Here is a 17,240-nt window from a genome sequence, read left to right as displayed (position 1 = left end):
CACATTAACACCTAAAATTAATAGAACACACCATCCATAACCATGCAATCACAGTTAATGACTGTAAAACAGATACAAACTTGGCAAAAACAAGCTGACAGAATAAAAAAGAGAACATTTGGGGAATTTCTGAATTTTTGTTATCCTGGCATCAGTTCTGTCCACTCTCCTACTTTAACTACGATGTTAACTAAATATGGCCACTGTGTGACTGAGGTGAATTGACTAAGTGGTTATTGTTTTAATGAGCAGCACATCAATTTTGTGCAAACAACAAGCAAACACAGTGCCAGATGCCCACAAACTTTTAACAAGAGTGTAGCCGGGGCAGCTCTCATTACCTTAATGGATACTGAAAGGGATAAAGATAACATATATATATTGCACACCATGTCAAGGACACACAGTGATAAACCATAGTGTATGAGGATGCATGGGCCAAGATTCCCAGTATAACTAACAGTGCACAACTGCCAAGAAAATGACCGGTATTCACATTATAGAGGACAGTAATCCATTAAAACCAGTTTGAGAAGTCTTAAGAGAATGCTGCTTTGCGATTGGCCCATTAGAACATGCAAGGAAAAAACACCCCTCAATCACTAACAAAACATATGTCAGTTCAGACAGGGACACAGAGTTGCATCGGAAAGTTTTGCAGTTCAGTCTGAAGTCACTCATTTGTAATACAGTCTATTTCTGAGAAGATTTATCCATCGAGGTGGTTTCTCATGCCAGATACCCAAAAGCATTGTTGGAAGGCGGCCATGATTGTCGTTTGGCTGTGTGCAGGCTATGGCATCTCAAAGCTGTTTCCAGACTGATGTCTCCTCATGAAAATTTAATGAAGAAAGTGTTTCCAAAAAGGTGCCGTTTACGAGAGCAGCGGAAGACACTAATTAGCCATATCACAGCGGGGAAAGGAAAACTTAAAGGTGCACATAAACCTCATTGGCATTCAGAATAAGCAGGTCTTGTTTTGCAGATTTACACTCAGCTAACTTTGCGGAGAGGCAGACATTCTGCATACGGAGATCTCGTGGCATATGGAAAATTCCACTCTGCGCCCTCTCAAAGATCATCACTTGCTGCGAGCTGAAAATACTTCCTGTTTGGAGCCGTGAGCTTCAGACAAAGCTGCTCTTGGCTTTGATTCCCTTTGTTTTGCTAAAAGAACATGTTTGGAGCAAGGAGCAACGTGAGTTATCTTCTCCTCACATCTCAAACGGCAGCAAGATGTAGCCCGCCTTGTTCAGTCGGTAAGTTGAGACACAGGCAGGAACAAGACAGCTTATTCAACACAGCAAAGCCACCTGTCACCATCAAAGAACTTCAAAGCCCCACCTCACCTGAATGCATGTTTAGCCAGGGTAGCTATACTTTCTTCCTCTCTGTTATCTAAAGAAAAACACTACAAAAGATTCTTTTTTGGTGACCCCTAGCTCAATTAGTCAATTATATTTACATAGCCCAATATCACAAATCAAAATCTGTAGTGCACAGTATAGAGGTTGACAAAATTATCGATTTGGCCGATTAATCGGTGCCAATAAGACGCTTCACAAACTATTATTGGCAGAACTTGGCTCTAGTAGTAGCTGATGGCTGTGTAGCTTCCACCAGTACATCCTCACCCGGAGCTGAAGAGGGGAGGGTTGTGTTAAATGGAGCAAAAAGGAGCTGATCAGTGGGTAAAGGTCCAGAGAAAGCAGGTCCGCTCTGCCGTGTGAGTTTGTCAAAGTGTATTGTTCTTCATGATTTTTTGGCTGAACTTCAACAGAGGGTCCAGTGCTAGCGTGCTTGAACAAAGCAAAGTGATATCAGCCAATTAATCAGCTATCGCCTTTTACAAACTATCATTTTATCGGCCTTTAAAAATCCACTATCGGTCGACATCTAGCACAGTAGACGACACCCTCTGTCCTTAGACCCTTGTAACAGATAAGGAAAAACCTCGGGAAGAGCAACTGAACATAATAAACTTACAATCCAGAGAATCTATGTGACAAAATGATCCATAGAATGTGAACATGTATGAAAAAAGCTGCAGCTTCAAATTAAACAGACAGATACGAGAGTGGTATTTATCTTCTCATCTAACTCTGAGCAAGAATGTGATTATGTTTATTTCCCCAAATACCCCTGAACTTTCCTTTTAATTGCTTGGAAATGAAACTGTGCTGTCGTCCATTTTCACGCTTTGTTCATTTTGTGTCCTTGTCAATACCAATTATGGGTAGGGAAAACAGTTTGGAAATGTCATGACTTTAGAAAAAATTAATGTTTTACTTACAGAGTTAACACTGTAACAAAAAAAAGCATCTTCTATCTTGCTCCTCTACTGTCTCTTTGTAACTACACACGACACATGACCAACAATTGCAGATAGATCTGTCGCTCATTCTGCTGCTCTGCAGGCTCATGACTATGACTCCCACTGGCTCTCCCTCCTCATTAGCTCTGCACATGGTTTGAGGAGGAACACTGACTCTTTGAATCTGACCTCTGCTACAATGTCTCTCATCTTTTTCCAGAGGACCAGCTGCCCCCTGGTTTCCCCACCATAGACATGGGCCCACAGTTGAAAGTGGTGGAGCGAACACGCACTGCCACCATGCTCTGTGCCGCCAGCGGCAACCCCGATCCAGACATCTCCTGGTTTAAAGACTTCCTCCCTGTCAACACCACCAACAACAATGGGCGCATTAAGCAGCTCAGATCAGGTAGGTTTCCTCTGCTGAAAACTTAATTACGAAAACAGGGAGTCTTCTTTCTTGTTGCCTTCTATCTGATCTGCTCCCCCTGTTGTCTCCTCTGTTCTTTCATCCTCTTCTTCCTCCCATAATTTAACTTCTCATTTGGCTTTTAATTTTGTAGGTAATGGCATTGTTTCTACTACTTCCTGTCCTCTACTCTCTGTACGCCCCGGTGTGTGCTGTCTGTATGTGTGTCTCCCTTTGTCTTCCAGTGTTGTCATGGGCTGTTGGGATTGTTCCCCCTCTGTGTTTTGCTGGCTTCTGCCCTAACTTCTGCCCTCATTGCTCACTGCTGTGACTTTTTACAATGAATTCTTTTGCTGTTTTGTGTTGATTTCCTTTCCACTGCATTGGTGCAGTATTTTTTCCTTTGGATCCATTCTCTTCATTTCTTATGCCTTTTTTTTTTAAACAATTAATATTCAACATTCGGCTTCATCCAGAATCTGCTAACGAGTGCACATGACTTTAAAATAGGAAAACATGTAGAATAGCAAATTAATCATCGTCCTTGTGCATTTGTTGAAATTTTACTTCCAAAAGAGGGATCCTTTAACCTCCTCTGAATAAATATTTGCTTTGTATAAGCATAAGCATAAGCATCTTTAGGTTAAAGAAATACACCTGTTTCTGGACACTAATTAGCCACAGTAGTGCGTAAAACTTCATAAGGCTTTTCCCTCACCCCTTGATTCTTTGGATTTACAGCCCTTGCTTTAATGTGTAGATGCCAGCTTTGTTTTTATTTGCCTGCGACATACCCTAATATTCCCATTCGCCTGAGTACCCCAAGTTTGATTTCAGTATCTTAATACAAAGAGATTATTCTACTTTCCAAAAAGTTGACACAGCTTGCAGCTTTATGTGCAACCTGATCTCATAGAAATACGTGAAATGACCATGACCTCTTAACATTGCACTCTGTGGTGACAGCACGTAATGGGTTGAAATTATGTGCCGGTACCACGGAAACAATGCCAATGTAAAGTCAATTAGGATCCTTTGTCGTGGTTGACACACGAATTCCCTGATTCAATAACGTCCTATATACACACAAAAACACGAAAGTGATTCTTGATATTAAAACGGCAAATATATCCCTCTGTTATAATTTCTCACCAATAATAATAATAATAATAATAATAATAACATGATAGTTTGGCTGTACTAGATATTTGATATATTCAAATATTCAGTCCCAAAAACGCCATTTCTAGAGAACTTGCTAAAATATCTGAAATGAACCATCATCCTTCTTCTTAACATATTTCATCTAGGTGCAGTGTCATTACTAGTTCGGCTTTACTAGACATTTGATATATTCAGTAGATGTATCTTTTTACGACTCTAACAAGCCGCAAAAAAAACGTACCGTCCCAAAAACGCCGTTTCGAGAATACTATCTAAAATATCTGAAATTAGCCAACATCCTTACTTTTTTACTTAACATTAGTTCATCTAGGTGCAGTGTCATTGCTAGTTCGGCTTTACTAAATATTAGATATATTCAGTAGATGTACCTTTTTAAGACCCTATTTTACAACTCTATTTTACAAGCCGCAAAAACCTACCGTCCTAAAAATGCAATTTCGAGCGTATTAGCTAAAATATCAAAAATTAGCCATCATCCTTACTTTTTTTTAACATAGTTCATCTAGGTGCAGTGTGTTTACTAGTTCGGCTTTATTAGATATTAGATATATTGGATAGATATATCTTTTTTTCAACCCTATTTAGAGCCCTACTTTGCAAATCAGAAGAATTACAACTATGTTGCTGATATGTATCAAGCTGCATGGCGCGGTCCTAGGGAATTGTAGTTTTTTTTTTTAAATATAAGTGTTTTTCCTAGATTTGGAAGTTGTAAATACTGAATTGAGTGTACACTGTGGACTTTAAGGGGATGGTAAACACACTTGTGTAATCAGATTTTAAATATCTAATTTCTAAATGGGTGAAAATTAATTTTATCCATATTTTACCCATATCTGATAGCACCCACAGTTGTTGACTACACTCACATGATAGTTGAGGTCAAGAGCTCTCTATAACAGTTCTGTGGCGCTGGTTTGGGGTCTGCTCTCCCCTGGTGGAGTGGAGGGTGGCCGGGGGCGGACGGCTCCATGTGATGGTGTTTCCTCTCTGGTTCTTCTGTGCTCAGCCTTATTTTTTTCTTCTTATTTATTTATTTATTAGTGACGTTTGGATTCGGTTATGGCAGACGGAAGACAATCAGAAATGGAATGAAGCCCGCAGACAGTAGCTACTAAACAGTAGTGGAACGCGCCCCATCCACCCACAGAACAATGCTCTTAAAGCCCTACGCTATCAAAAGCTGGCAAAATACATTTATTTTATTTTATGGCCTTGACATTAACCTGTCATATTGTTGAGTTATCAAGGACACTTCCGCGTTTTTGTGTGTATACAGGAATGTTAAAGATATCATTGAGGAAAACGAGGTTGACGTGACGTGATTGAATCAGGGAATCCGTGTGTCCACCACGGGAGAGGATCCTAATTGACTTTACATTGGCATTGTTTCCGTGGTACCGGCACGTAATTTCAACCCATTACGTGCTGCCACCACGGAATGCGGTGTTAAGAGGTCGTGGTCATTTCACGTATTTCTGTGAGATCAGGTTGTTTATGTGCCAGCTAACGACAACGCATTAGCGCAACTACTTGTAAATTTTAAGTCTTGTATGTTTGACCACCTGTCTTCACAGATTTCACAGCTGTCCTTTGTTAAACCGTCTTGTTAACCTTACTTACCTGCTGCTGACTTGTTTTCAACAGAACTGTGTAGAATTAACCCTCATTTCTAATGTGCGACTTTGATTCACGTAGTTGATCAAGCATTAACGAAACCTTTGTTAACTAAACTTACTTAAAGAATATAATCATATTCTTATGCTGTCTTTCTTCTCTCTATATTTTTAAATCTACAGAATCCTTTGGTAAGTGCTTAGCTCTAAAGCACACATCACCCCCCACTAATTTCCATGTTTCCAACAACTATTAAAATGCATGGCATGCATTTTACTAACAGATAGTTTAGTGGCAGGGCTACTACTAGAGGCACATACACTTTTCCCTCACCCCCACGGTGTTCAAGTGTCCCACCACTGCCAGCTATATACAGTAGTATCACCTTTATCTAGAGATTATAATCACCAAACCTTATCTTAGTTTTGTCATATACTGACCTGGGTAATGACCTCTCCTCACATGTATGTTACTCACTCACTGACCACCACTTACTCACTTATTTATTCTTTCAATACCAGCATAGTGGGTATGTAAATTTCAAGAATTCTAGGGAGGTGTCCAGTTCTGCTTAGCTCAGGTGAAGCAAAGGGATCTCAAATTGTTTAAATATGTCTGCTCTCAATCTCACACACAAAGTCCACAAAGTCTTTCCCCTCAGTAGATGGTCCTCAGAAGCCATTGCCACTTCCAAAATGGCACCTCCCCGTGGTACATCAATGTACAAGTTCTTCTCTCTGACCTATGATTTTTCTATGATGAATCCTGTCTTTCTTTGCCAGTAGAGTACAGAAAAGTTCTTATTCTCTCTCTCTCTCCTTTCTCTTTCCTCTAGTACCTTTATTTACGTACCCTGTTAAATCTAATTTGATTCTTCTTCCAAAGCGCCCAGCCTCTATCTACTCGTACTAATGCTTCTTCTTTCTAATCTTATTTGCATTCATATTATCCACCCAGGTGGTACACCAATAAGAGGTAAGAGTGCTGAACTGACGTTCACAGAATGAAAATAATACAAATTCATTCTTGCTGTCAACCCATCCATTCACTTGAATCACCTCCATTTTTGTCCTGTTTACCAAGACCAAATCCCATTACGTTCATATGGACCTTCCTTCTTATTTGTCCTGTTTCGTTGACTAAATTTGTACTCCATTTTTTTTTGTCTATGCTTTATTTACTCCTTTGTATTCTGGTTTCAAGAGCCTGTTTAGCTCAGTTGCGATATGCTTGCCCTGGCTCAAATAAGCATATCCAATGACAATTATTTTTTTAAACTATATTTTTTCCGTTCATTTTTGTTTTCTTTTTGGCCATAGCGAATCATGTGTCCCTCTTTTTGTCCAACTAAAACAACCAAGCATTTTTTCCCCCTTAGCTGTTCTTGTTCAGCACTAAAAAATATGCACAGATGCTGTGGAATCACGCAGGCATGCTGAAGACAACATTGCCTCTCCTCTGCTTTTTTCTCCCAAAGAATTCTTTCTATCTTTGCAAACTATTTTTTTCCATTTCTTCTATTTGCTTTCCTCTCCTGTACCTCTACAAAAAAGCCCAAACAACCACTTTTTTGATAAAGTTTCTACGGTGCTTTTTTTCTCTTTCACCTATTTTTCTTACTTTTCTTGGGTTTGGAGACTATTTTACTTTTTGACTTTTTTTTCTTCAGGGTTTGGGGAAGGCAAACAGTAGAGTCTGGCGAGGACCTGATTGGCTCATTTTTGCCGTGTGACATGAAGCTGGAGAGTTGTTGATGCATAAAGCCATTTTTCCCTGGGTCATGTGACACCACACTGCTGATCCCATTGGTGGATTTTTATGGGTGTCTTTTGTAGCTTTCACAAGCTAAAAGCAGTGGTTGGTTGCCTTCTTGTCGGCTCAGGTCGATATTTTGAATTTTGTCTTCTAATACAATTGCATTTTATTTTTCAGCTAAGGGTTGTCAGAAGGTTGTAAGTTGTGCCGACATACATTTCTTGTCAAGATTTGCATGTCAAAACTTTTGTTACAGAGGGTTATATGTTGGTTTTGCCTTACATAATACTTCAATTAATATTTTTCCAAATATATGAGCAGCATTTTTCAATTTTTTTGTATGGGCTGCATTTTTTGAAAGCTACTTCACCTAGATGAAGTCCCAAATTATTCAGTTAGATGAATGTTACGCTCGATCTGTGATTGAATATGCTAAAATTCATACCTAAATTTCTTTCTTTCAATTGTCCTCCCTTGTTATGCTGCTTTCTTATACTGTAAACCTCTTTTGTTTGATCCATGTTTCCCTGAAGCAGTATCACTCATCCCCATATTGACCAGTCCAGTGACATGTTGTATATTGAAGGGCTTGCCCCTATTCTTCAAAGTGAAATTATGACATTTTTTGGACATTGGCGTTAGGATGAGTGTCTTTTAAAACCCTATAGCCTTATAAGTAATCAGGCTTTTTCTCTAAAGAAGTCACCAACAAGGTAAATGTTTTATAGACAGAAGATAACTTAGGTGATTTTCCTTTTATTTCTTTTGGATTTTGTTGACAATGTGTTATTTTCCTTTCCCTTGTTGTTACTTTAGCCCTGTTAAGTGGAACAATATACTTGTATTGCAATGTCTTGCATGATTACCATTTGCAGCTATCCCTCACCTAATGTAGGATAACACAGTCCTCAGCCAGAGGATCAGGCTGTGATAATGATGGGGGATAAACTTTAAAACATAGAGTATATAGTAACAGATGCAGAACATAGCATTTCATCCGTGCAGTTTATTGGATCTTGTTTAATTACAACTTTCCTCAAACTGTCTGAGGCTTGAAAGGACAAAGCATAACTAGAAATGAAGGTGGCTGATGTTGGCCTCCTTGAGGTCAAACACTTCTTTTTCTTTTTTGCTTTTTTGCTTAAAGTGAACTGGATGCGATCAACATCATTTTAACCAAACATACCTCGCTACCTCGTTTGCTATTCCCAACCAGGAGCCCTCCAGATAGAGCAGAGCGAAGAGTCTGACCAGGGGAAGTATGAATGTGTGGCGACCAACAACGATGGAACCCGCTACTCTGCCCCAGCGAATCTTTATGTCAGAGGTAGGAAACATGTGTTGACGACACTGGCATGCTCCTGTCAAACATTATGTTAACTTTCTCTTTAAAATTTATGAGGAACCTTTAAATCAGCCAATAAAGTCTGCAGGGGCCATTTCCTGTGAGGCCATTGTAAGTATGTTTTGTTTTTGATGTTTTGTTTGTTTTTTTTTACGTTGGTTTTTTTTTTTTGCACTTGACTTACCTGCACTGATTTGAACCTACAGTATCTGCTCTGTTATGTGTTTCTGGTCCTTTCTGTTGATAATCCTGAGTCTAACACCAATGAGTAGACTGCTTGCTGTGTTTATCTACTAATTGCCTTTCAAACCTGACTGTCGGAGGTGGTAAAGGGCGACCGGCCCTCCTTCATCAGTCCCAACTCTTTCCCCGGCAGTGAACAAATCCTCTCTGGCCTTTTTTCTCCCTATTGATCAACATTGGAAGGACGCCTTTAATCTCACTAGTTTTAATGACAATTAAATTCAATTTAAAATTTTCAAGGGCTAAAACTGGGATAAAATAATTCTAATATCAAGGGTATTTCATAATCCTACTCTTTGTAAAAATAAAATAGTAAAAACATAGTCACAGTTTTTGGTTGTTAGTAATCTTTTTTTTAATAGAGGTTAAGATCTTTTAGTCTTTTAAAGTCACAATATTACCACTTCTCACTTTTATATGGACACAGCAGTCACGGCTTCATTTGCTTTTATGTACAAAACCCACTGTTTAACTTACAGTTTTGTCAAGTATTGTCTTATTTAAATTCTTAAATTCTAATTCTTAATTAAAAATACACATATTTGTATCAGATAAATATTCTTTTTGTAATTTTCATAGCCAATTTACAATGTTATTGAGTCCTATGGTTAGCTTTTCTAATCAGCAAATACCATCCAGTGCCCAAGTCTCATTATACATATTATATATTAGAGCATTCATTATAATCTAAATAAAAGCTAACCATATGGCTCGGGCAGAGTTTGTATCAAAGTAAACACTCTTTTTTATTCAAAGTGTTTGAGCTCAGCCAGGTCAGACTTTCGTTTTGTAATCTGGGTATCAGGGAGATACAAGGGACTCCCCCGCACCGTGGAGACAGAAGGTCCTTCGAATTGTTTAAGTAGCATTTGAACACCTAAAACATGGCCTTTTTACTCTCTGTGTTTCCCTTGTTTTTCTCCTTCCCTTATTTCATTTTGTTCTGCATCAAATTTCCTACATCCCTCAGAGCTGCGAGAAGGTTGGTGTGTTTTTACTTTTTGAACACAACACACAAAACAGAAATACATTCATTTGTTTGCCACAAAGACAATCTCTCTCTTTTTTTTAAACTTCTATCGATATCAATTTTTCTTTTACTCTTTTCGCTCATTCAATGTTCATGCTCCCATTGAGAATGCCCCTAGTCCTTGTCAGAGTGCTTGATTGTCCAACAGGTGGTGCATGTTTGCATCCTTGAGGTGGGGTGGTCGGGACGATATTTGCATCTGTCCAAGGGTTTATTTGCATGGTCGCCTCCTACGCTTGAGCTAGTCATTCCCTTTTCCCCAGCCCTCGCCCAAACCCTTTCCCTGTCAGTGTTCCTGCTTGGTTTCTCTGATGACTACAGAGCAGGTTGATGGGATAAGAGGGGGAAGAAATGAATACATAAATTATGTTACAAAAACAAGTAATTTCACACATAATGTCAGTGGGAACAATGTCCTTGATTTCTATGGGCTCCTGAAACTAATAGCTGCTGTTTTACATAGATGCAGAGCTGCTCCATATGAGCGCTGAATCTTTCTCTCCGTAGAGCCATTTAAGCATCACTACACTCAAATTTTCCCTGTGGTGCTCTCTCCAATTGAAGTTTCTCCGAGATAAAAATATGTTAAAGCAAAATCCATCCTTTGTTGTAATTGGCACTAAAGTCAAGCGCCAAGCTGTAAAAACAACCTTGCCCTCAGAGATTATACACTTCCTCTGACGAGGATGTTTCCGCGCAGGAAGTCGCCAAAGAATGATGTATTTAGAGCGTTATCCATGAGACTTGACAAATGTAATGATATTCAAATGAGCGGGATAATATTATGTCTGTGGGGAGCATGATCCAATTGGATATTAATTAAATATTGAGTGAGAGAAACGTTGTATTTAATAATGCAAGCAGTTCCCCTAGATTTCCTCTCTGGAGAGCTGCAGTGTGCTCAACAGAATGGGCTTGGTGGATTAGTAGCAGGCAGCAGGAAGCGCGTGCCTATGTTGCAGTCAAATATACCTGCACATCTACCTCGTTTACAGTCACAGGAATGACTATAGAGGTTGTTTACAAAGCAGGGTCTATTAACGGGCAATAAATATAAGTATTCAGACACTTAAAGGTGACATATTTCTTAACAGCTTTCTTTAAGGTTCACTACAGAACATAATACGAGATCTAACCCAAGCTAACAGTGATCTACTTCAAATACCATCAGCAGTAACACTGACTTTACTTTTAATTTCAGTCCTAAATGTTTAACAGCACTACCTGGTGTGTTTCCCTTATGCCTAAACCCCTTAGTTATCCACATGATCTGGATTTAAATATTTTTGTATACAAATCCTCCCCAGTAAACCCTGAGGAGGAATAATATATTGTCTTTTTTATTATGTCCATTCATTTACCCTTTGTCCTAAGATGTTGTTGCCTTCCTCTAAGTGTTTCTTAATTCACCCAGGACCTTGAGCAAGCCACATTTACAACAATGTAGTGCTACCAGACTAACCCTTCCATCACACCCTGTGCCACCACGTCTTCCTTTACTACTTATTTTGCCCCCGCAGCCCTCTTCCCCTTGACTCCCTTACATGGTTGCCTCACAAAGTCACGTATTGTTCTTGTATGCATGACGGACTCTTGCTCCCCTCCAAAAGGCCTTGAAGCCGTCCGTGTGCATTATGAATGTTATACATTTAAGTTAACTTTAAAGTGTAACCTTTTCTTTGAAGTTTTAGCTTTTTATTTATTTATTTGGAAAAAAAAATTGGGAAAATGTGTATCTGCTAGAGCTGTCAAATGATATGGGTTTTTTTTGTTTTGTTTTTTTTTTTAAATCCAGATTAATATCAACAGTGCTGTAGAATCACATTGGATTATATTTTGAAATTGTTTAGCATCAGCAAAACTTATGAATCACAAGAAAACTTATATAACACAAACCTTGGTTAACTAAGACTCAGCACTAAGAAACACATCTGACCATAGTTTCCTGCATCTGTGTTAATGTAACAAAATGATTACTTTGTGTACTCTACATAAATTGTGAAAACATTTTTAAAGGAGCAGTGTGTAGTGGCATCTAGAGATGAGGTTGCAGATTACAACAAACTGAACACCCCTCAACTCAATTCTCCCTTTCCAAGGTAATGTAAAAACAAAGGCCCTCGCTAGTGCCAGTGTTTGGTTTGTCCATTCTGGGCTACTCTAGGAACATGGCCGTGTAACATGGCAGACCCTAACATTAACCCTAACCCAACCCAAAAGTTGGTATTCCACCTGTATAGGTGTGGTTTTGCACGATGCACAGCGAAAATTGCGGTGAGCCCTGCGACTGTCTCAGCCAGTGCTCTAAGTGCATGTTCAAACTTTATATGATAAGCTGTATGCACCACTTCCTGAATGATTTTGGTTTGAGGAAAACGAAAAGTTGGGCATGATGGCAAAATATGGGCTAGTTTTATTTGTAAAGATTGGAAAATCAGGCAAACTGGACTGAATATTACACACATGAGGTCAGTTTATATGATGCATATCAAGTATGAAGGAGAAATAAAGAGAAGAGAAATATACTATCCATGTTTTCCTATAATTTGTATATTTGGTCTCACACCAATGTACATGGAAATTAAGAGTCTGCCTTGTAAGCCCATGGGGTCAGCTATTGATGCAAAACACTGTATTGACATCAAAATACAGAAACCCCATATGACTAGATGGATATTTGTTGTTTGATACAATTTGGTACAAATACAAATACATATATATATATGTATATATATATATATATATATATATATACATATATATATATATATATTTTTTTTAGCACTATTTATATGTACATATTTTCCAGTATAACGTCTTAATGGTCACTTTGAGAGTTTGTCAGCAGTCAGGTAAAAGTCATTTAAAAATCTGCAAGGAAGTCCAGTCGTGGCTGCAGGCTTGCCAGCAGCAATACAAAGAGGAAAAATCTATATAAAATAAATAAATAAAAAATCATCTTTGTCTGAAGTTAGGCCATGAGGTGTCCTGTAAGTTTAATCTCGGGGTTAAAGCAAAGACTAGACTATTAAACAATTATTTTAGGTTACAATTTTGCTAGTTAAGGGCTCATTCTAAGCTAAAACAACGATTTGTGGGTCCAGGTGATTATACACTCAGGAAAACATAATTATCATATTCCATTGCTGCCAACAGATTCCCCTTAATCCTACACACTTTACACAGCTGAAAAGCTTCTTTCAGTGATTATATTGTACTGTATATATACTTCAAGCATCTTATCTGCTCCTTTTTTATAAAGATGTGGCTTGTTTAGGTGCTTGACATTTGCCACATGTTCCTGGGTAAAGGTAAAGTTACATCTCAGAACTTTCAATCTGAATAAGCTCTCTCAGCCCATTATCTGAAACTGTACTGAGGCCTGCAGTCCCGTTGAAATAATTTGAATTAGCATCGGTTAATGTTCTTGATTTTGATTCATTCACGGGCCCGGACTGATTTGAACAATCATAGAACGTAGTGTAGCGAGACACGTTAATGCTTTAAGCGCCAACATAATTGGTCCTCTTGTGATAAGCTAAAGACCTCTCATTCGTCATTGAATTCACCGGCACAAAGAAAGTATGCATAACTTTACTTTCATCCTCTGAGCTATCAGGCAGAGTTCTAAAGTCTACAGGCAATTTTAAGAGTAAAAAGGTAGGACAGGGAAACATGTTAAGGGTGACTGTGTTATCACTCTAAAGTTGATCCAAGGTGTAAATGCATAACATTTGACAGCCCTAGTTTCTACTTTGGATTGTGCCTGAAAAGTGCAGAGCGTGTGTGACTTCTAAGGAGCATTATTGTTTGTGTGATGTGAGGATGTGATGCGGCACATTATCTCACATCAGCTGGAAGTGCGCAGCCTTGAAGTTGTTTCTTTGCATACAACTGTGGAGTGCTGTCAACTCTCCAGTACGCTGTGCAGTTCTGTATATCTGTACTGATGTTGAGAACGTTTTGTGCATGGCTCATGTTGGTGTTAACCCATTCACCATTGAAATCTCTTGGATCAAATGTGTTTACTTAACCTTCATCAAACAATCATAAATTATCACACAGATTGAATTTCTGTGCTTTAATTAAACCTTTAACATCATCCTTATGTTGTTATTGTATAATGTCTAAGTGTTAAACAATCAGTCTGTTTTCTTTGGCAACATTCAAGGAGAATTCAGAACATTTTTTTCTATAAATGTATTGGGCTGCTCCATTTTCTGCTAGGTTTTCACACCATGTTTTTTTTCTTTTCAGTACGCCGGGTGCCACCGCGATTCTCCATTCCACCTACAGACAATGAGATCATGCCAGGCGGCAGTGTCAATATCACGTGTGTGGCAGTGGGCTCGCCCATGCCATATGTCAAATGGATGTTAGGTGCTGAGGACCTGACACCAGAGGACGACATGCCCATTGGACGGAACGTCTTGGAGCTCACAGACGTCCGGCAGTCGGCCAATTACACCTGTGTGGCCATGTCAACCCTGGGGGTGATAGAGGCTGTGGCACAGATAACAGTGAAAGGTAAAGCTGCTCCTTCTTTATCATTAAAGGCTGAAATTTCAGCAGCTCCGACAATAGACATATGAAGGCTAAAAGTGGACTTTAAAATAGCCCACTCAAAATCCTGCATATAGTTAAAATACATATATCAATTTGCAGTTTTATATTAGGAGTAAACTATCTAAGCAGAGACTACTGGCGGTGCTTTAAAGAAAGTTATTTACCTCTCACTGCCACGATAAGTCATCTGCGGAGGATTCCTTAAAGCTTCAGACAAGCCCTGGCACCGGCCTCAGTGCATTAGATGCCAGATTGAGAATATAGTGAAGTGCTTATCTCTCAGCTGAAAAGCTACAGAGCCACAAGCTCACCATTTTCTGTTAGCAAGAGGTAGAAGAGGAGGGGGCTTGAGGGGTGGTGTGAAAGGTAGTGAGCACAGTATTGTTTGGTGTCCTCTGTAGGCATGCTACTTATCTGAGTGTAATCATATCTACACAGCAGCGTACCCGACAGATATCCCAGATTGGCGTCGCCCTGCACACAAGGGACAGACTCACGTACACACACTCAGCTTTGTTTTTCCTAGACATAACATAGAGATATTAGTCACAATATAACAGTCTGGCAGCAAGCTCCCCCAGAAGCATACTTCAGATGGCATATAAAGACAATCTATTGCCCTGATATCTTTTGCCATGTGCCACAGTGTGGGGAATTAAAGCAATAAATTTACCTGTTAAATTATTAAAGTGATAAACACTGGGAAATCTGAGATTAACAACAACAGCACTCTTCGCTGCTGAGCATGGGGTATGCGAGCCTTTAATCTCAAACATTAGTTCATGTGCGACTTTTGTTTTTTTAACAAATGTAAACCAGAAAAATGAAACAATATCAAGACTATCCACCCACCTAATAGAAAGCACACAACATATTTGTCTCTTATGACTCAGGATATATTGTATAATATCAGTATCGTGTGCAATGGGCTGGTAAATGAATGTAATCAATATAATTCAACCATCTGCAAATTAAAATAAAGTCTCTAAGGCCCAAAACATGAAATAAATGATTCTACAGAGGTATAACCTTGCTGTGTATTTGCATTTCTCTTAATATTTATGTAATGATTATCATCACAGCATTGCCCAAGGCTCCTGGCATTCCTGTGGTGACCGAGCGCACAGCCACCAGCATAACATTGACTTGGGATTCCGGCAATCCTGAACCAGTGTCCTACTACATCATCCAACACAAGTCCAAGTACTCAGAGGACTCGTATAAGGAGATTGATGGTGTAGCCACCACTCGATACAGCGTAGGAGGCCTCAGCCCGTACTCAGACTACGAGTTTCGGGTGGTGGCGGTGAACAACATTGGGCGAGGGCCACCCAGTGAGAGCATCGAGGCCAAAACAGCTGAGCAGGCACCCAGCACGGCACCAAGGCAGGTCAGAGGTCACATGCTGAGCACCACCACAGCTGTCATCCACTGGGATGAACCTGAGGAGGCTAACGGGCAGATCATGGGCTATCGAGTCTACTACACCATGGATTCCACCCAGCACGTCAACCTCTGGGAGAAGCAGATAGTTCGGGGGTCTAACTTTGTCACCATCCAGGGCCTCATCCCCAATAAGACCTACTACATCAAGGTTTTGGCCTACACCTCAGTAGGCGACGGACCTCTTTCCCCAGACCTTCAAATCATCGCCAAGACAGGAGGTGAGCGTTCTTTTATTTTCCTTGTCAGAGAATCTATAATTGAACAAATTCAAGGTTTAACAAATGTTCACACTCCACAATTAAACTCTGAGTGTCACAAACATTTTCGAAGCTATGGGGTTTTTTTTAGTCACAGATCCTCATTAGTGGTTTGCAGTTGTAAACACATGAACATCTTCAGGCTGTTGGGGAAAACTTCAATTGGCTTTCTCAAGTGGGAAAAAATAGTTTTGTATCTGAAAAGTTAACTAAGAACAAGAAATTCAAACGCCTAGAAAAGAAGTTTTTCAGCATGAAGTAACCATGTACTGTGTGTCTGCACTGTCCTGGTTTGTCCGAAACAACAGCGTCTCCTGAAATACAATGTGGTTCTTGTAGCAATACCTCTAACCACAAAGTGGCATCTGTGCAAGTATGACTGTAATGATAATGAATAGTGCGAGATGTAGAGAGTAATGAATTCATCCCTTCATTTCCACTGCAGTTCCCTCCCAACCAACTGACTTCAAAGGAGAAGCCAAATCAGAAACAAGTATTTTGCTTTCATGGATCGCCCCGGCACAGACCGGACAGGAAAATCAAATCACAGGATATGAACTTATATACAGGAAGAGGGATGACAAAGAGGAGGTAATTATTTCCTGACTTGTGTCTTTTTGGCCAGTCAGTACATTAAAAGTTTGTTGTAACAAACACAATACAAAATATAAGTAGTTTGATTGTGTTATGTATTTGTGCATTTATTTTTATGTCGTGTCATTATCATTGTCTTGTGCTTCCAACTTATTAATACCAATAGCACTAATTATCAAGTCTTAGTCAATACCAAAGTAGGAGTGACTCAGTCCAGTAGTTTTATTTTGTCTATACATGATAATGGGCATTAAATGTTCAAAGAAATGTGTACATTTATACCGCAACTATATGGTGTCATTTCTCAATAATTTTGCAAGGTCTCCCCATAACACTAAAAAATACAGCCCTATGGCTGCATCCCTGATGTTTGTATAATCAGGAGTAGTTCATACAGTATGACAAATCTGTAACATAAAGAAAGACTTTGGTCAGACACTTCTGAAGAATGGGTTTTACCATGTAATTTGTCAGTCACT

At 39.3% G+C, this 17,240-nt stretch overlaps 1 protein-coding gene across 13 annotated transcripts in view; it reads left to right on the top strand.

Moving 5' to 3' along the window:
* The window catches only part of LOC126404725 (receptor-type tyrosine-protein phosphatase delta-like), a 427,878-nt gene that overhangs the window by 369,126 nt on the left and 41,512 nt on the right, over positions 1-17,240 (top strand). For 7 of the 13 annotated variants that reach the window (XM_050068106.1, XM_050068113.1, XM_050068112.1 and 4 more), the window contains 6 exons: positions 2,535-2,723; positions 6,483-6,500; positions 8,497-8,607; positions 14,156-14,425; positions 15,547-16,128; positions 16,613-16,758. In XM_050068106.1, the coding sequence (XP_049924063.1) occupies positions 2,535-2,723; positions 6,483-6,500; positions 8,497-8,607; positions 14,156-14,425; positions 15,547-16,128; positions 16,613-16,758 (1,316 nt within the window). The remainder of the gene's footprint in view (positions 1-2,534; positions 2,724-6,482; positions 6,501-8,496; positions 8,608-14,155; positions 14,426-15,546; positions 16,129-16,612; positions 16,759-17,240) is intronic. The other 6 variants (XM_050068116.1, XM_050068110.1, XM_050068117.1 and 3 more) reach the window with 1 other exon arrangement.

This window comes from Epinephelus moara, chromosome 17 (genome assembly GCF_006386435.1).
Source record: "Epinephelus moara isolate mb chromosome 17, YSFRI_EMoa_1.0, whole genome shotgun sequence".
Lineage (NCBI taxonomy): Eukaryota > Metazoa > Chordata > Actinopteri > Perciformes > Serranidae > Epinephelus > Epinephelus moara.
Note: the sequence above shows the minus strand (reverse complement) of the source record. Positions and strands in the feature narration are given on the sequence as shown.